The sequence below is a fragment of the Mustela lutreola genome, chromosome 16, assembly GCF_030435805.1.
Source record: "Mustela lutreola isolate mMusLut2 chromosome 16, mMusLut2.pri, whole genome shotgun sequence".
Lineage (NCBI taxonomy): Eukaryota > Metazoa > Chordata > Mammalia > Carnivora > Mustelidae > Mustela > Mustela lutreola.
In genome coordinates this window covers 1,189,249-1,207,987 of record NC_081305.1, presented here as the reverse complement: position 1 = coordinate 1,207,987, position 18,739 = coordinate 1,189,249, and the positions used below count along the sequence as shown (strand labels likewise).

At 68.0% G+C, this 18,739-nt stretch overlaps 1 protein-coding gene across 1 annotated transcript in view; it reads left to right on the top strand.

The window, feature by feature from the left end:
• ZFPM1 (zinc finger protein, FOG family member 1) overlaps nucleotides 1-18,368 on the top strand; it is a 39,537-nt gene extending 21,169 nt beyond the window's left edge. The window contains exons 3-9 of the mRNA XM_059151838.1: nucleotides 1,385-1,518; nucleotides 9,672-9,774; nucleotides 11,259-11,462; nucleotides 14,317-14,547; nucleotides 14,878-14,973; nucleotides 15,049-15,195; nucleotides 15,391-18,368. Coding sequence (XP_059007821.1) covers nucleotides 1,385-1,518; nucleotides 9,672-9,774; nucleotides 11,259-11,462; nucleotides 14,317-14,547; nucleotides 14,878-14,973; nucleotides 15,049-15,195; nucleotides 15,391-17,171 — 2,696 coding nt within the window. The 3' untranslated portion in view covers nucleotides 17,172-18,368. The remainder of the gene's footprint in view (nucleotides 1-1,384; nucleotides 1,519-9,671; nucleotides 9,775-11,258; nucleotides 11,463-14,316; nucleotides 14,548-14,877; nucleotides 14,974-15,048; nucleotides 15,196-15,390) is intronic.
• Nucleotides 18,369-18,739: the final 371 nt, after the last annotated feature.

The window sequence follows — 18,739 nt, the reverse complement described above, 5'->3', positions numbered from 1 at the left end:
GCAGTTCAAAGAATCCCCAGGCCTGCCCCAACAAACGCACACAACCTTGGGGCCCTAACACCTCAAAAATCTATACCCTCCCAGGGCTGGGCTAGGGCTGTGTCCCTCTGGAGGCTCCCGGGGCAGTGGGGGAGGAGGGTCCTTCCTGCCTCCCCCAGCTCCAGGGCCTAGGGTCCGGCTTCCCCCTGACCCCGTCACTCTGGTCTCTGCCTTCTCCATCTCTTCTCTGGGTCTCTTGCAGGGACGTCTGTCACTGAGTTTAGGGTCCCGTCCGTTAATCCAGGAGGGTCTTCTCTCAGCCTCCTAACTCAATTACGTCTACAAAGACCCTTTTTCCAAATAAGGGCGCGTTCACTAGTTCTAGGCACATGGATCTTCCAGGCACCAGCGTGCAGCCCCCGCAGATGGTCCTGTGGACCGTGCGGGGAGGCAGGCTGTACCCGGGAGCCTGACTCCAGACCCTGTCCCACTCCAAGTCTTGCCCTGGGGAGAATGATGGTCTCAGGGACTCCCAGCGGAGGCCCGTCTGTCTGTGGAAATGCAGCCATGTCCTGTGTTGGCTCTCCTACCCGTGCCCCGGGGCCCCTGCCGGGCCACAGGAGCACTTGGCGCCTGGAGGATTTGCAGCCCCCTCCCTGCACGGCACAGGCGGCCACGGCCCCCAAGTGTCTCAGACCCTCATCGAGGAGAGGCCTTGCAGTGAGGCAGCAAGACTCAGGGCCCAGGCCTTTCTAGAAAGTGAGTGGTGGTTCCGGCAGCAGTATTCTGGGTCCCCGCCCCTGCCCATCTGCAGGGCGTGAACGGAGCCAAGATCAGGGCCCCCCAGGGGCAGACTCTGCTTTGCCCAAGGCCCTGGGGTGGTGCGTGGCTCTTTGACTTGGTTTCTGCTCTGCGAGCTGTGCGAAGCGTGTTGGCGGGTGAACACATCAGGCCTCGTGCGGCCCGATTGGGCAGGAAGTCTCGGGGGGCGTTTTCCCGGCTGCCATCACAGGCTTGCTCTGTGAGTCTGGGGGGGCTCAGGCCAGTGGGGAGGGGCTGGGAGGACTGTGCCGAGGGGGGACCAAGAGGCCAGCCTCGCCGATGTTGGCACCCTCCACTGTGCACCCCCCATGTGCTGGAGACACACGTCCTAACGCAGCAGCCGTGGTCCCCCCCGGCTCAGATCCGGCTGCGGGCGCCCCGTCCCGTTCCCTGCGGCCCCCAGACAAGGGCTTGCTGCAGGGTCGGCCCGGCTCCCAGGGCCACAGGCCCACTGGGGTGCCCCAGTCCCGGCAGCTGCTCCCGGTGGGCTTGGGGCTGCAGAGCTGGAGTGCGCCGGGCCGTCGGCGGGGCTGGGTGGTCACTGCGGCAGGCACGCCTAACTCCCCGGTGCTTCTCCCCACAGACGAGCTGGAGCTACTGCGGAAGGACGGGCAGAGCTGCGTGAGGGCTCGGCACAACCTCGCCGAGGGCCTGTCCTGGGGCCCCTTCCGTGGGAACGTGCACAGCAAGGTCTCATCGCCCGGGCAGCTGGAACCGGTAAGGAGCCCCAACCCCAGCCACCCACCGTCCGGCTTCAGGGCAGCAGCCTGGGCAGAGGCCTGCCCGGGGCACAGACCCCCCTCAGCTGTGAGAGCCCAGCCCTGGTTACACTCTGGCCCCAGAGTGCCTGCCCCTCTATGGGCCTGAGGTGTTGGGACTGGGAGGGTAGGAAGGAGGTGCCTGGGAGCACAAGGAAGGCTTCCTGGAGGAGGTGACACAAGAATGAGTAGGGCTTCTTGGAGGAGGCCCTTAATGAATGAGTAGAAGTTGGCAAGACAGAAAGAGACGTGTGTTTGCAGTAGGGCGGCGACAAGGATCCCAGTGTGGGATGGATCCCAGGCTGGACCTGGCCTTCGTGGGCAGGGACAAGCGAGGTGGTTTTCTGGGAGCTTGGGGACCGCGGCAGCAGACACTGAGGTTCAGTTCGTCCCTGGGGTTCCTTCTGGTGCCCCAGGGTCTCCACGTCCTCAGCACTTACGACCTGCCTGTGTCACTAAGAAGCCCACCCGGGCGGCGCCCTCCCACGATCGCCTCTGCAAGAGGGTCCCTCGCTTCGGGGTTAGTGCTTTCTTACAGAAGTCGGTCTGCGTCCTCTCGCACAGGTACAAAAGCTCCTTCTAAAATACACTGTGGTGAAGACAGGGCACTGGTATCTGGGAAATGGTGGCCAAAAGCACAGTGTGCAGTAGAACCAGAACCAGGAGGGGCTGGACGTGACGCGTATTCCAGAAACCTCTCCTCGCCCTGCGGCCCCTCGCTTGAAAGGCCAGGAGGCCCCCTGGGTGGGTCCCCTCAAGCCCGGGCTCAGGCGCCCCAGACGGGCAGCCACAGCCTGGGCCATTTCTGATTCCCGATGTCGCATTCCAGTGCGACTTGACCCAGGTGCAACCTGGCTGCTGGGTGCCCCTCAGTGCCGGGCCTCCTGGTCCTCAGGCCCCAGGTGTGGGCCTCTGGTCAGCCTCCATGTGGTTTCGGGCAGTGGCAGGGCTGCAGGGCAGGGTTCCCCCATGCAGAGAGACCGGGTGCTGCCCGAGCTGCTCCATCTAGCCGCAGTCCAACAGAAGCCCCGTTTCTCAGCTGCAGAAACCAGGGTGCGGGGACTCGGCCTGCAGCGGTATCCACAGGGCTGGTGGGGAGCTGCCAGGGGAGTGCCCAGCTGCAGGCCCTTGGACCACCGTCCATAGCGCCCATGTGCATCAGAGTCTCTGGGCTGGGGCCTGGCTCCAGAGATCCAGGCAGTCTCCTAGGATCTAGACGTGCAGCCCGGCCGAGGCCCCCCCGGGGCCACCCACGCCGCCCATCGTGGCGGAGCACCTGGGCGGGGGACCGCGTGCTGGCCTTGGCCATGCGGTCGGAGGCTGGCAGGACTGAGGGCTCCCACCCCGGGGCCACCCACGCTGCCCATCGTGGCGGAGCACCTGGGCGGGGGACCGCGTGCTGGCCTTGGCCGTGTGGTTGGAGGCTGGCAGGACCGAGGGCTCCCACCTCCGGAGCAGGCCGGCCCCACGGCACAGGGTCGGCCCCGCGGCCTCCTCACCGTGGCTGTTCCACTCCCGGGCAGGGTCCTGAGCTCCTTGAGCTTCTGCTCCTGAGCCTGTGGGGCTGCAGTGGGGACACAAGAGAGCCCTGAAGGGTCCGTGGGGCCTGAGCCTGCAGACCCTCCAACGTCCCTGCGGAGGACAGGGTGGCAGAGCTGCAGCTCTCGTCTGCCAAGAGGGGAGCTGGTGGCACGCCCGCCTCCCAGGGCGGGTAGATGAGACAGTGCCTGCACCGTGCTTACCACCAGCGCACAGGACGGCCGGCCCTCCTGTCCCATGGCCCAAGCAGGGAAAAATCCGTGGCGACCACAAGGCAGACTTTGGCTCCGCAGAGAGAACGGAGACTCTGGTGTTCCGAGCAGCCTCTTGAAGCAGTGAGCTCCCCATCACTGGAGGCATGTAAGCAGGAGTTGACTTTTCAGAGGGTGGGCTGTTGAGGGGCCGTCCACGGCTAGGAGGAGGAATGTGTGGGCTGAGAGCTCCCCGTCTGAGTTCTCGGAAGCACTGACGAGATAAAGGGGTGCGCCTGTGTGTGGCCTGCCCCTCTCCCCTGCTCCCGGCTCTGGAGACCGTCCGTCCCTCCGGGACAGGCAGGTGTCGCTCCCTGCACACACCGAGGGCGCCCGCCTCCTGCACGGCCCCGGTCTTCTCTGCCGGCGCCGTGTCCACTACTCCCCACCACACAGAGGAGGAAGCCGAGCGTCCAGCAGGCTGAGTGACTCGGTAGCGGTGTCAGAATCAAGTAGCAGACGGGGACTCCCCGCTGAGACCACTGCGGGCCCGCAAGGACAGGGCTGACCCAGCCCCAGGGTCTTGGCCACGTCCCCACCCCGCCCTCCTCTCTGAGGGCTTTGTCCTCCTTGGGCCTGGGGTGCAGGTCAGCCCGGGGGACTTGGCACAAGGTTGGAGGCGCCCCCCCGGCGGGGAGATGATGTCCACGGGGAGGGAGGGGCCAGTGCCAGGGAAGCCCGTGGCCTTTGAGGCTCTGGCCGAGGAGCGGAGGGAGGAAGGAGCCTGGCCTGCTGGTCCCGCAGCTTTATCTCCACAGAACTAAACCCTTGATTAACCCCTATCTCCCCAGCAGGCGCTATCTGCGCGTCGGCGCCAAGTGTCCAGACACACCGTACACGATGATTGATTTCTTAAAGATACGCGCGCCTTTCCGATACTTCATTTATTGTCTAAATATTTTTGCTAACGTTTCAGCGAGCCCCTTATCAAGCTCAGCGGATGGGTCCCAGTTGTCTCCCCCGGCACCTCCCAGCCCAGATCGTCCGATCAGCCGCCAGGCGGTGTGCCGGAGCTGTTCGCAGAGGGGCTCCGACAGTGGGGCGGCCCTTCCTTGCTGACTTCATTAGCCCCGGAGCTACTTGCCGATGGGAGTGGGACGGGGGTGGCTCTCCTGTCCCCCTAACCCCACACACACGAGACTGTGGGGGTGGGAACCCCAGAAGTACACAGAGCGAGTGCACAGAGCCTGGCAGGGGTCAGGTCCAGAGTGAGTCGTCCACCAGCTTGCTCTGTGACCTTGGGCAGGTCCCTCCCTGGTCGAGCGGTAGCTTCCACTTCCCAGGGTTCAGAAACCCAGCGCCTCTGAGATTTGCAGTCATGTACCCCAGAAATATTCAGAATAGATGGGTGGATGGATGGGTAGATGGACGGATGGACAGACAGACAGGTGGAGGAAGGGACGGATGGATGGATGGATGGACGGACAGGTGGACGGGTGGGTGGATGGACGGACAGACAGATGGACGGGTGGACGGATGGACGGACAGATGGACGGATGGACGGACAGATGGACGGGTGGACGGATGGACGGACAGATGGACGGATGGATGGATGGACGGGAAAATTAATGAACAAAGGAGCAAATGAATGAATGAGCAAACTCTCACGCTGAGCCTGGCCCACAGTGGCTCGACCCATCTGTCTGTCCAGTAGTCCCCCCCCAGGGCTTACCCACTGCGGCCATGAGGCCACCGTGACATCACAGAGCTGGCAGCAGGGGTCGTGGGTGCAGGAGGGCGGCAGGTCTGCTGGGGAGAAGGCCCTTCCAGAGTGGTTGGAACGAGCCGGCTGGGCCGTGCGGGGCCACGCGTCCTCACGCGGGGATCGGCCCAGAGCGCCCTCGCGCGGGCCTCGCCCATCCGGCAGCTGGAGATGGCAGTGCTGCCAGGCACGGGGGGCCCCACCGGCTCGGAGCGGCCCTCGTGCGGGAAGCCCTGAGGCTGGGCACTGGGGCACTGCCCAGCAGAGTCCAGTCTCTTCGCAGGACCACCCGGCCTCTGCCCCTCTGCCCCAGTCAGGACATGCGTGGCTAGACTCGGGATGCTGGGTAAGCCGGAGGACGTCACCTGGACTGTCCCCAGTTTGATCCCATCGGCTAAGACCTTTTTCCAAATAAGGCCACATCCACAGCTCTGGGTAGGCCTGTCCTTGGGGGCACGTCCAGCTGCTGCACGGAGCGGGCACGTGCAGAGCCGGGTCCAGCCCGGCTAGGCCCCTGTCGTCCACTGGGCAGCCGGTGCCTGAGGAGGCAGACGGTCAGGCTTGGCCAGAGCGCCGGGGCGGCGAGGAGGGCGGTGCGGGGTGCTCTGAGGCGGACGGCCTGCCGCTGCCTTTCTGGGTCCCTGATCCCTCCCCCACGCCCAGGAGGAAGAACTGCCTGGTCTCAGGGACCACGGGACACCCCCCGCCGCAAGGGGGAGGCCTGAGCTGAGCGGTGGGTGGGAGAGGGCTCTCTTTGTGCAGCCAGGACCGCCGTGGGCACCAGGCCCGCCCGCCCAGCTGGCTCCATCCGTGAGCCCGAGGGCCACCCGAGGAAGAGGGCTGGCGGCCACCAGGAGCTGTCCCCACGGCCCCCGTCCCACCCCGCCGCGTGCTCGGCTCAGCCTGTGCCTCCAGCACGTTCTGCCTCCAGCCTTCGCTGGTGGTCTCCCGTCAGCCTGGGAGATGGGGCCGGCACGTTCTGCTCCTGGCGCCCCACACCAGTCTCTCCCCAGGCTCTGGGGGACTGTTCGACTGGAGGGCAGGTAGGTGGGCAGGGCAGGAAGGTAGAGGGCTGAGTGGAGGGACGGATATGTGGGTAGTAGACGGACGGACGGGTGGAGGGGGAGTGGAGGTAGATGGACGGAAGGAAGCCAAGACCACGCAGACCCCACTTCTAGTCCCACGCACACGGCCCCTGCCTGCGGCCCCGGCATCACACGACTCTGCGCCTCAGTCCTCGCCGGTGAAAGAGTGGGTTCTCCGCAGAGTCTGGGGGAGAGGAGGAGCCAAGGACAGAAAGGGGCCTCTGGGAGCGTGAGCAGGGCCCCATCAGACCCTGACCTCCCAGGAGCGTGCCCCGCAGTGGCCCGGGGCAGGCCTGGGCCGCCCCACTGGCCTTCTGCAGGACACTGTGGCTCGCCGGGCTGAGCTACCCCCTTCCCCCGCCCGAACGGAGCTCCTGCCTCCCTTCACCCCGTGATGCTGCTTTACGAGGTGGCCAGCGAGGTTTGGGAACGGCCCCGATAAAGTCACAGCGGATGGGGCAGAGATAGAGTTTCCGATGGTTATCGGCAGACACGGAGTCCAGACACTGACCTCCTTGTTGGGGGAAACAAGGAGTGATCTCAGCCGCACCGGGGACTTCGAGTGGCCGCGCATTAGCTCGGGGGGCTGGGTGGGGCGGGTCCTGGGGCCGTCCTGGGGCCAGGAGGAACATGCGCCACGCCACGGGGCTGCAGGCTGGGCGGGCGAGGGGGCGTCTTCCTGAACCCGGACACGGCCTGTCCAGGGTGAGCGGGACCCGGATGGGACCCGGGGGGGGCGCCTTGGAGGGAAGGTGGCCGGCAGCACGGGCCAGGCAGGGGAGTGACAGCCCCTGCCAGCCATGCACCCCACATCCCTGCTCACGGGCAGCGCAGCGTCCGCCGGGAAGAGAGCCTGCCTCTGCCCAACGCCCTCGGCCGCCAGAGAAAGGGGCGTCTGTAACCAGGCTGCTCAGAACGGGCGGGGGGGGGGGTGGAGAAGACCCAACCCGGACAGCCGGGCTGCCGCGTTAGACCCTCCCCAGGGTGGCGGCCGCGCAGCCCCAGGACGCGTGCGCAGGCCTGGCAGAGAGGCCAGGGAAGGTGGTGTCCCCAGGCCGCCCCCGTTCAGGCGGGGGGCCCCCGGCGTTGAGAGGTCACGGGCCGCATCAGGCAGCCCCAGAGGCCCCGGCCGTTCCACCCCCAGCCCCGGTCCTCCTGGCCCACCTGCCGCCGCCGCCGACAGGCAGGGACCCCGGCGCCACCGCCTTCGCTCGGGCCGCACTCGGGCCGCGGGAGCCGGGCGGTGCAGCGTCAGCAGCCCCTGTTTCCATCAAGCCGGAGCACACAGCCCCTGCACACAGCCCCTGCGGGTGATAAGCATTAACCCTACCGGGAGGCTGTCAGTCTCGGTTTGAGAGTTAGAAATATTGGAACGAATAATTAGATTTCATATCGTTACCACAGCGCCAATCGGAGAATCAGGCAGATTAATTTTTTTCACCCTCCTCTGCTCATTAATATTCATTAGAGACTCAGGAGGCCCAGCCCCGCCCTGCTGCGAGCTGCTGGCCCTGTCAGCGCAGCCGGGACGTGGGAGCCGCCGGTCACCCACCACAGTGGCAGCCTCACCCGGCCGCTCCCCAGCCCCCTGGCTGTGGCCCCTCTGAGCCGGCGGGACCCCCAGCTGGCGTCCTGCTCCGCAGCTGTGGGGTCCCCAGCTGTCTGCGAAAAGCAGGTTGGTGCCCAGAGCCGCTCTGTGATGGAGATGCTCTCCCCGGGGTTGGCCTGTGGCCACTGCGGACCTGGGGCCCCAGTGGACCTCAGCCTTCTGGGCCCAAATGCGCAGCCCTTGCCTGCTGTGTCCTGCCGGCCGCAGGGCAGTGGGGGGGGGGGGGGGGCTCCTGTCTTCTGTGCTGGTTGCACACAGGTGGGCATGGCTGGAAAGGAGGGTGTCACGCAGCTCGGTGCTTCCTGATGCCCTGGCAGGGCTGAGAAGCAGCCTTGACCACCCAGCCCCACTGTCGGGAGCCGTGGCAGGACGGTGGCAGGTCTGTGACAAGCACCAGCCTTGGGTCACAGCTCCGAGGAGGGACACCGCCTCTGTGTAGAGGGCAGGCGTGGGTGCAGACTGCTTCTGCCTCCATGGCCAGGCCACACCCACTGGCCACGCTGCCTCAGCCTCGCTGGGAGTTTCCGCAGGAGTGCTCGGCTTGGGGGCCTGCGTCTGCCGCCGGGGTGGGGGAGGTGCGGGCAGAGTGGACGGGGTGCCACAACTGGACTGGACCCCAGAGCCCAGGGAAGTACCTGCGCTTGTGCCTCGCAGGGAGGTGCCCCGAATCTGAGGATACTGTCCCACCGTGGGGGTGTCCCAGCTGGCAGCTGCGTGGGCCCCTGGGGTGCACAGAACCACCCAGCCTGGGAGGCAGCGTTTCCAGGCGAGACTTGTTTTCCAGTACGCGGTCCCTGTGCACCACTTCCGAATAAAATGCACTTGTTTGCATAAAACAAATGTACCCCGAAGTGGGTGCGTGCTGTGCCTTTGCCCACAGTGCCTGGGGGCGGAGCTTGGGCTCCCCTGTTCAGAGAAGCCGGCCCAGTCCCAGGTCCGGCACTGGGGCAGAGGGCCCGGGTGTGGCAGCAGTCACCCCGACCTCCTAGGGCAAAGCAAGGCCAGGGTTCCGTCTCTCCTGGAGCCTTCCCCAGACCGGTGCTGGTCTCCTCACCCCGCTGCGGGACTGGGCTGTGCAGCGGGACCGCAGGCAGCCCTCCCTCCCCAGCACCAGGCTCCGTATACCTCCTCTCCTGCTGGGGTGGCCCTGGGTGTCAACAATCAGGGACCCCCCCCCACCCCCCACTCTGCAGGCCCCGGCAGCAGCCTCATGGGCTGAGCCCAGAGCACTCTTGTCTTTCAGGCTTGTAGACCGAGCCAGGGAGAGGCCAAGGCTGGGCGAGGTGGTTCTGGGGTGAGCCTCGCTCCCGTTTCTCCTACCTCCCCACCCTGTCCTCGAGGTGGGAGAAGAGCTAAGCCCACACATGAATGTCCGTCTCCGGGAGCCTCAGGGAGGCTGAGCCAGCCTCAGCACGGGGGCTTCGGCTCTGGGCCCAGGAGGATGTTCTAGTGTCTGCCGTGTGCTGGCCTCAGGACAGAGAGGCCTGCTGTGCCCTGCAGCAGGTGGGGAACACGCCATGCCTCGGGGAGGACAGAGGAGCCCCCTCTAAGGAGACATTAACGCCCCTCGGCCTCAGCTCACGGACCTAGCTCACTGTGGGGGCCTGCATGGGGGCAGCCCGTGCTCGCTCCGGCCCATGCCCCGACAGGCTGCCCCGGTGCACTCCGCAGCCGGCCCGAGCAGGGAGGCAGGGCGAGAGCCCAGATCTGGGTGCGAATCCCGTCTCCGCCGCTCCCTGGGCCGCGGTTTCTAAGCAAGCCCAATGCCCCGGGCATGGAAGGGGCCGGCCGCTGGCTGCGTTGGTGGGAGGCGCCCCCCCACCCCTGCCACCGGCTCAGCCTCTTCCCTCGGCACCGTGCAGGACCCCCGGGCGGGCTCGTCCTATGTCTGCCCTTGACGGGGCCGCTTCCTCTTCCTCTCCCCAGGGCGCTGCCCCGACGCTGCTGCTGGAGGACGAGCACTGCTGGCTGCGGTCGCTGCCCCAGGCCCTGACCCAGGCCGAAGCCAACACGGAGATCTACAGGAAGGGTTGGTATCATGGCGCTTCCCTCGCGGCCTTCCGGCAGGTGGGGGTCACTCAGCTGGCCCTGGCTGGCCCTTAAAGGGACAGCAGCCTGCTGGCCCCAGCAGAGTAGGTGAGCTAGGGCCAGGCCTTGGGGCCTCCTGATGGAGGAGGTCAGCCCCAGGATCGCAGGGGGCTGGCATGCTGCGGCTCTCCCCGGGTCTCTAGCAGACCGCCAGGGTCAGCAGAGAATCCCAGGCCCCAGGGGCCGAGTGCATGCTAGACCACGGTCCTGTGCAGTCCACCGTGCTCCAGGAAGGGCAGGAGGGCCACATTCAGACCCAGCCACGTGAGGCCGGGCCACATCCCCTGGCCTTCGCGGGCCTGTTTCTGGCCTTGCCCCCCGTACCTTCTAGAAGGAGTGACTCGGGAGGGAGGGAAGGACCCCCCCCCCGACACACACTGTCCGGTTCCGGGAGCTCAGGCCCCTCAGATGTGAGGCGGGGGTCTCCTCCCTCCCCAAGGGGATGACGTCAGGACAGAACAGGACAGTTTCTGCAGCCACGCCAGGTTGGGCCAGCACCGCCGTCGGGAGGGTGTGTGCCCTGCGACCACAGGAGGTGACCTAGTTCCCCTGTGGGGGGCTCTGCTTTGCTGGAATGTTTCTGGGGTGGGGGGAGCACGGCCACGTTGCGTCCCCGCACGCGGTACATTCGCGGCGGCACGCTCCCAGAGGAGACAAGCTCTGTCCCATGGGCAGCTCTCATTTCCGGAGGGAGCCAGAGGCCGTCCGGGGCAGGCCAGGGGCACATGCCCAGCCCGGCGGGCCTTAACGGGCAGCCCCCTCTCCGGCTCAGTTCCCCCCAGGAGCCTCCTTGGCTTGCTGGAGGTGGAGTGTGGGAACCTGGGCCACACTCCCCTTCTCTGTCCCCTGCAAGGACCCCAGCCCCCACCCATGAAGGGGTGCTGGGACGTGCCGTCAGCCCTGGGTATGTTAACCCGGTCAGCAGGGCTCCAGCCCCTGTCCACCAGACAGGACAAGGTCCTCACAGAGGACAGGCGTGAGTTTGGGCTGGGAGGTGGGGGGCAGGGCTGCAGCTCCGAGTGTGGGGTTCCTGGTGGCCTCAAGCCCAAGCCAGAGGGCAGGCAAGTGCCTGGGAGGTTGGCTGGAGCTGCCCCCTGCCGGCCACCATGGGAACGACCGCTCTCAGGGGAGCAGTGGGGAGGGGAGGGCCCGCGGGGCACCCAGCTCTGTTGCCTGTCCCCCAGGCCACCGCTCTCCTGGACACCAGGGAAGCCGTGTGGGCGCCCCTCGGGGCCCCCCATGAGGCGGTCGCTCCTATAGGCAGGATGGTCATTACAGAGACGGGCCTGGCCCAGCCGTGGGCCTGGCTCCATCCCCGCCCGCATTCAGAACCCTGGTCTCCAGGAGAGGGCCACTCAGAGGGGCTCAGAACGGGAGGGTGAGCTGCCTGCAGCCCTCCAGTCACCAAGGCTTTCACCCCCACAGATGAGGCCCTCTGGTGCAGACTCACCAAGCCAGTGCCTGCCGGCGGACAGCTGAGCGTGCTGCTCATGGCGGCTGAGCCCGGGCCCCCCCCCAGCCACGCTGTGAAGACGCCAGCAGAGCCCGGGGGCCCGGCCCCCGCCGACATCCAGCTCCTGCCGCAGCAGGCCGGCATGGCGTCCATCCTGGCCACAGCAGTCATCAACAGTGAGTACACGACGCGTGCGCCCTGGGCTCTGGGGCTGAGCACTGGGACCTGAGCGGCGGAGGCCATGCTGCAGCCGATGAGTGTGGGGGACAGGGGCAGGCCCTAGGGGCCGTCCCCACAGGGTCCCCCAGCCCCACCTGCTCTCCCCCTGCAGCTGGGCAAGGAGTGGGATACGTGTCCATGGTGGGGTGCTGTGCAGCAGCCTGGCTCCCAGCCGGCAGAGGCCAGGACCGTGTCCACTCGCCCGTGTCCACTACAGGGCCCGGCCTCCCCTGGGCAGAGCCTCGCCGGGGGAACACCTGGGTGGGAGACTCGCTTGCTCCCTGTGGGGTGCTCGGGGTCGGACCGCTCAGAGTAGGGCTTCCTCTGCGCGCCACACACACCAACCAAGGGGTCCAGGCTCCAGGGTTGCCCAGCCGGCCCCCCCGCATGGCACAGCTCACGACATGGGGGCACAATCAGAGGATGGCAGTGGCCAACTTTGTTCGGAGCGCTTGGGCCCGAGCCAGCAACGTGGTTTTACCAGCGTGGCGCCAGGCGAGGGCCCACACTTCCTCTGGGAGCCACGGGCACTCGGGCCGGGTCCACTCCCGCGGCCGAGATCCCCGGGCCATGAGGGGTGGCAAAGGCAGGGCCGCAGGACGGGAAAGAAGAGATGTTGAAGCCCCACACGAGGCGGGCTTGCAGCACAGGCTGGACGGGGACCTGCCGTGGCTCGCGCGGAGCACCATGGCCCCCACCAAAGGGGAGCCCCGGAGGCGGCACCTGAGGGCAGTGGGGGTGCGCGGCGTCCTGGCTGTGGAGACACCCAGGGCAGAGAAAGGACCACGGAGCTGAGTGGGCAGGAGGGAGGGTGTGGAGGGGACGTGGCTTGCATCGCTCAGTCTCGGGCGATGCCCATGTGCATCTGTGACTGGTGGAAATGACGTGGGGGAGGCACGAGCCGCAGGTGGATATTCACCCCCAGAGCCCTCCAGGGAGAGCACGGGTCCTCTGCGGGGACTGGGCGCAGGGGACCGAGGGGCTGCTGAGCAGGCACAACCCATCCAGACACCGTGGTTGCAGGGGGGGAGACAGGAAGGGGCTCTCCGGGCCCGGGACATCCCGCTCCCCGCAGCCGCCAGGAGCAGTGCCCGGAGTGACCCAGCAAGGTCCGTCCAGTCCCCAGCACGGAGCCAGCCTCACCCCCGCCGGCCCCATCCTCTGTCCTGGCTGCTCGGAGGGGGCCAAGGGAGTCCAAGGTGCTGGGACGGCTTCCCCCGCTTGGGTCTGACGCTTTGGTGTCCACACGTCACCCAGAAACAGCAGGACCGTTGCCACCGTGGGCTACACGCCATACGCGCCGTACTCCCTTCCCCCCAGCACCCGCCTCTGCCTCGAGCGCTAGAATAGCTTCCGTACAGAGTCCACCATACCTGGTTTAAGTCAGACCCAACCTCCCTGGGCCTCTGTCTTCTCACCTGTGCAGTGAGATCGTAGTAACACAGGTGTCTGCGCAGGTCACCCGCATGCACCAGCGGGACTCGGCCCTGGTCAGCCCTGGGGCAGGGGGACCATGAATGTCCTCGCTAAACCTCAGACCTACGTCCAGGGCTCGAGCGGGCATCTGAGGCCCTGCCCCTCTCCCCACCCACAGCCAGCAGCACCCTTCCCAGCCCCGGCCCCGGCCCCACAGGGACAGAAACAAACCCACCAGGTGCTTTCAGGCTACAGTTCGAGCTCAGCACCTCAGCCAACGAACAGAGCTGCCCTGAGGCCCCCAAATCAGAGGAACACGAGAGGGAGGAGGAGGGTCCCCTCTGCCGTAACTGGGGACCCAGGATACATCTGATGCCGGCGTGAGAACCAGGTCCCAAGCTGCACTAGAGCCTGGACACGTCCTAGGGCCCAGAACGAGGCCTCTGCTGCCCTGTCTTCAGCCAAGGGGCAGCGGACCGTGGAGCAGAGACAGACAGCTTTCCTCACCATCCGGCTAGGAGGACCCCAAGAACCACCCACGAGAAAAACCTGCCCAGCTGGGAAAACCCTGCACCTCTGCCACCTGAGCTCCTACAAACCAAAGTCACAGGCCTCCCGTCTGAGATAAACGTGCAGAATTAAGCAGTCCTGACCCATGGGTAGCGGATGTGAAACCACGGGGGGGCGGGGGGAGTTAAGAGGGGGAGGGCTCCTCTCCCTCCGCAGCCCCCGGCCGCCCCCTCGAGGCCGCCCGGAGCCATGCTCTGCTCTCGTCCTCCTGCCCACGGGCGTCACGGGTGTCCGCACCTGGCCCCTCGGACGGGCTCCCCTGCGCACACTCAGGGTCTCCTCCACAGGGCCCCAGGTCGCTGCCCGCCCTCCCACCCGCTCACAGCCCTCCAGCCCCGGCAGGGACCTGCCTGCCCTCACCGCCACGTGGCCACCCCTGCTGGGTCACACGCGCCGGGTCACACGCACAGCACGGCAGCCGTCCAGCCTCCCTCCATCGGGGGTCTGTGGGCACGGCCACACCCCTCCCTCTGGCCCCCACAGAGGCTCTGGCTTCTTTCTGTGGGGGGGCTCACTGCTGGGAGGCAGCATGGGGGCCGGCCTGCGGGGGCGTTACTCAAAGACCCCCATCCATGCGGTCCGACGGCATCCTGGAGAGCGAGAGAAAGAGAACCCGAGTTCTCAAGGGCCAGAGCGTGAGCAGCAGTGACCAGGAGGGAGGGCCCCCCGCCCCGCCATTCCTGCATCTCACTTCTCGGGATGTCAGAGGCCACGCCTGCAAAGCCATCTGCTTCTGGAGGCTCACTGCCTGGCCTTGAGCTGTGGGCAGCCCCCCCGCTACGGTGCGGGGGCCCCCTCAGCCTGCGCCCACCTCTCCCCCAACAGAAGACGTCTTCCCCTGCAAAGACTGTGGCATCTGGTACCGCAGCGAGAGGAACCTCCAAGCCCACCTGCTGTACTACTGTGCCAGCCGCCAGAGCACCGGTGCTGTGGCCGCAGCCACCGACGACAAGCCCAAGGAGACCTACCCCAACGAGCGAGTCTGCCCCTTTCCCCAGTGCCGCAAGAGCTGTCCCAGCGCCAGCTCCCTGGAGATCCACATGCGCAGCCACAGCGGTGAGCCCCTCCCCAGGACCCCTGCTGTCTGCAGCAGGGCGTGCGTGCCCCCCCCCAAGCAATGCATTTCTGTCCCCTCCGGCCCCCAGCTGCCCGCCCTGCCACAGACAGGCCTGTGTGGCCCTCCCACCGCACCCCAGTGCTCCTGCAGCACATGGCCCACTTGTGCTCATCAGAAGGGCCCGCTCGGGGCCGGGCCCTTGCCACAGTCCCAGGACACAAGGGGCAGAGAAGGCAGAGTTCACACAGACACCCCCCCCCACCCCATGTCACAGGTCCTTGGCCAGCTGGGCTCCAGGAGCCCACCCCTCACTCAGCCCTGTGTTCCAGGAGAACGGCCCTTCATCTGTCTGATCTGCCTGTCGGCCTTTACCACCAAGGCCAACTGTGAGAGGCACCTGAAGGTGCACACAGACACGCTAAGCGGTAGGTGGGGGCCGGGAAGGGGCCGGGGGTGGGGGGCACCTGCCCCAGGGCCCTGACAGCACAGCCTGCCTGCAGGTGTCTGCCACAGCTGTGGCTTCATCTCCACCACAAGGGACATCCTCTACAGCCACCTGGTGACCAACCACATGGTCTGCCAGCCGGGGTCCAAGGCTGAGATCTACTCGCCAGGGGCCGGGCACCCCGCTGCCAAGCTCCCCCCAGGTGAGGCCCTGGGCTCCCCATGAGGACTGGGCAGGGATGGGGCTGGTCCATGGCCGCCAGGGGTGAATGACTATCTTGGCCCTCCACCACCTCTGCCCAGTCCAGCTGTCCCTTTCCCGCCCTCCCCCTCCTCAGGTCTGGCCCAGGGAGGTCCTGCTCCAGCCCTGAAGTGTGGCCCCTGGGGTCTCCCTGCAGACAGTCTGGCCAGCTTCCAGCAGCCCACGGCCCTGCACGGCCCCCTGGCTTCTACCGACGTCGGTCTGGCGCCCACCCCATCGCCAGGACTGGACAGGAAGGCCCCGGTGGAGACCACCAATGGAGAGGCCAGAGCCACCCCTCAGAACGGGGGCAGCAGCGAGCCCCCGGCAGCGCCCCGGGCCATCAAGACCGAGGCTGCCACGGAAGAGCCCGAGGCGGAGCCAGGGCCTCCAGCAGCATCGCGGACACCGTCCCCGCCCAGCCCCGCCGCGGCCAGGGTGAAGGCCGAGCTGTCCAGCCCCACGCCGGACTGCAGCCCCGGCCCGGGCGAGCTGGGGCTGGCGGCCGGCGCGCTCTTCCTGCCGCAGTTCGCCGCGGCGCCGCCGGCCTCCGAGATCCTGGCCAAGATGTCCGAGCTGGTGCACAGCCGGCTGCAGGCGGGCGCGGGGGCGCCGGCCGGGCTCTTCGCGGGGGCCCCCAAGGGCGCCACGTGCTTCGAGTGCGACATCACCTTCAACAACGTCAACAACTTCTACGTGCACAAGCGCCTCTACTGCTCCGGCCGCCGCGCGCCCGACGAAGGGGCCCCCGCGCGCAGGCCCAAGGCGCCCCCGGCCCCCGCCCGCGCGCCTCCCGGCCCCCCGCCCGCAGACGCCGACGCGGGACGTGCGTCGCCTCGCACCGGGACGCGCGAGGACGAGGCGGGCGGCGCGGCCACCCCCGAGGCGGAGCCCGAGGCGGAGGCGGGCAGCCGGGGCAGCCCGAGCCCGGGCAGCGGGGCGGACGAAGACGACGACCCCCGCCGGACGCTGTGCGAGGCCTGCAACATCCACTTCAGCCGGCACGAGACCTACACGGTGCACAAGCGCTACTACTGCGCCTCGCGCCACGACCCGCCGCCGCGCCGGCCCGCGCCCACCGGCACCCCGGGGACCCCCGCGCCCGCCGCGCCCCCCGTGCGCACGCGCAGGCGCCGCAAGCTGTATGAGCTGCACGCGGCCGGCGCGGCCCCGCCCCCCGCCGCCGGCCCCGCCCCCTTGCCGCCCGGCCCCGCCCCCGAGCCGCCCGCCGCAGCGTCGTCGTCGTCGTCGTCGTCGTCGTCATCGCCGCCGCCGCCGCCCCGGCCGGGAAGCGGCAGCGGCAGCCGCGGGCCCGACGCCGCCGACGGCCCGATCGACCTGAGCAAGAAGCCGCGGCGGCAGGCGGCCCTGCCCGCGGCGCTGCCCGCGCTGGCCGACTACCACGAGTGCACGGCCTGCCGCGTCAGCTTCCACAGCCTCGACGCCTACCTGGCGCACAAGAAGTTCTCGTGCCCCGCGGCCCCGCGCCGCCTGCGCGCCGCCCCCGAGGACGCGGCCGTCGTGTGCCCGTACTGCCCGCCCGACGGGCCGGTGCGCGGCGACCTCGTGGAGCACCTCCGCCTGGCGCACGGCCTGCTGCTGGCCCAGCCCCCCGCCGGCGCCCGGACGCCCTCGCCCGCCGCCCCCCGCGACGGCCTCAACGGCCGGGAACCCCGGGAGCCGGGCCCCGGCGCGCCCGACGGCAGCCCCCGGCCCGGCCCGCCGCCGCCGCCCTCCCCGGGCCCCGACGCGGGGCCGCCGCGCCCGCCGACGCCGCCGCCGCCCCGCGCGGACAAGGGCGTGCAGACCCCGGGCAAGGCGGCGCCGGGCGGCCAGCGGTACTGCCGCCTGTGCAACATCCGCTTCAGCAGCCTGTCCACCTTCATCGCGCACAAGAAGTACTACTGCGCCTCGCACGCGGCCGAGCACGGGCCCTGAGCCGCCGCCACACTACAGCCGGCACCGCGGGGCTCGGCGCGCCCCGGCCGCGGCGCTTAATAAAGAGGTTCAGCCTGAGAGCGCAGCGGTGCGCGGCCTGGTTCTCTGCGCGCGGGCCCGGGGGCGGGGGACGCACGGGTCACCGCCGGCGTCGCGTGCTCAGTAGCCCCAGAGCGGAGCCCAACCCCAGTCCCGGGACGGCACAGCACATCCCGGTGGTCGCGGCCCTGCAGGCCGCTCTGGACCGGCCTGGGGCACTGGGGACCACGCCCTGACCTTCCCCGCCCTCGGCTGCCCTCGAGGGCGCTACCGGAAGCTCGCGGAGGGCCACCAGATAGCGAAGGGAAGGACTTCGGACTGACTAGCCAGCAGGGGAGGAGGAAGCCCTGTGCTTGCCAAGGCTTGTGGGGAGGGAAGGGACACAGGCATCCCGCAGGCACCAGGGGACTCAGTGGGCAGGGAAGGGGGCACCGGGTCCCACAGCGTGCCCTGGGGCCAGCAGGAGCCAAATCCTGAGCTGGGCATAGCATGGCACCTGGACGGGCTCCGGGGCGATCTCCCACCCTAGTCTGTCCCGCTGTCCACCACAGGACCTGGGTGGCCACACCCCAGCAGAGTCCAGCCACGTTCTCACCCTGCAGCCAGCTGCCTCTGCTAGAAAGCACCCATCCGTCTTCCCAGCTCCGCCTGAAGAAGCAGAGCGTGCCCCCCCCCCCCCACACACACACCCCTACAGCCCAGGGTCAACTTCCCGCCAGCCGCTCAGGCTCACTGTCCCTGCTCAAGGCACGTCTTTCTCCCACCCAGCCCTTGTGCGGTCATGGGCCCATGTTTGGACGAGATCAGCCACAGGCCCCTGCCTATCTGACACGCCCCTCCTGTGGGTCCACAGGACCCCAGCCTGGCCAGACACCAGAGCCCGTTCTGGGGAAGTCCGCCGTGGGAGGGTCCCAGGGGAGCCGAGGTGCCCTGGCCTCTGCCACCTGAGGCCGGGGCGGAGGAAGCCCTCTGACGCTGACGCTCAGCCTTACCCCTTTGCCTTGTCCTGCATGAGCCTGCATGGAGATTTCAGGAGGCCTCAGACCCCCGGATGAGAGCAGACGTCACCGATGTCCACGCATACTGTCAGTAGAAACCTAATGCAAGTGAGCTTTACTGAACACAAACTACAATAAAATATCTGAAGGGATGCTGGGAGCCTCGGGGATGGGACTCCTGATGAACCGACAGGGGCCGCGAGGGAACTGCGGGCTGTGGGAGGGGGGCACAGAGACTGAAGGGCAGGGCCGCATGCGGAAGGGCCTCGGTCCCCCTGCCTACGGGGGAGGTGAGCAGGTGCGCAGTCATCCCAAAGCCCCTTCAAGGGGCAGGAACACCCCGTGACTCCTATTCCAGCCTAGGCCTGGGTCTGGGCTGACCTCTGTCACAGGGAGGTCCTGGGCCCTGCAGCCCGTGCCCCCACCCAGGCCTCAGGAGGCCGCTGGGAGGCAGCGCTACGCACCTCATTAAGGTTCCTGCGCAGGGGTCCTAGGTCACATGCCCTCCCTCTCCGACCCCAGGTTTCCCAC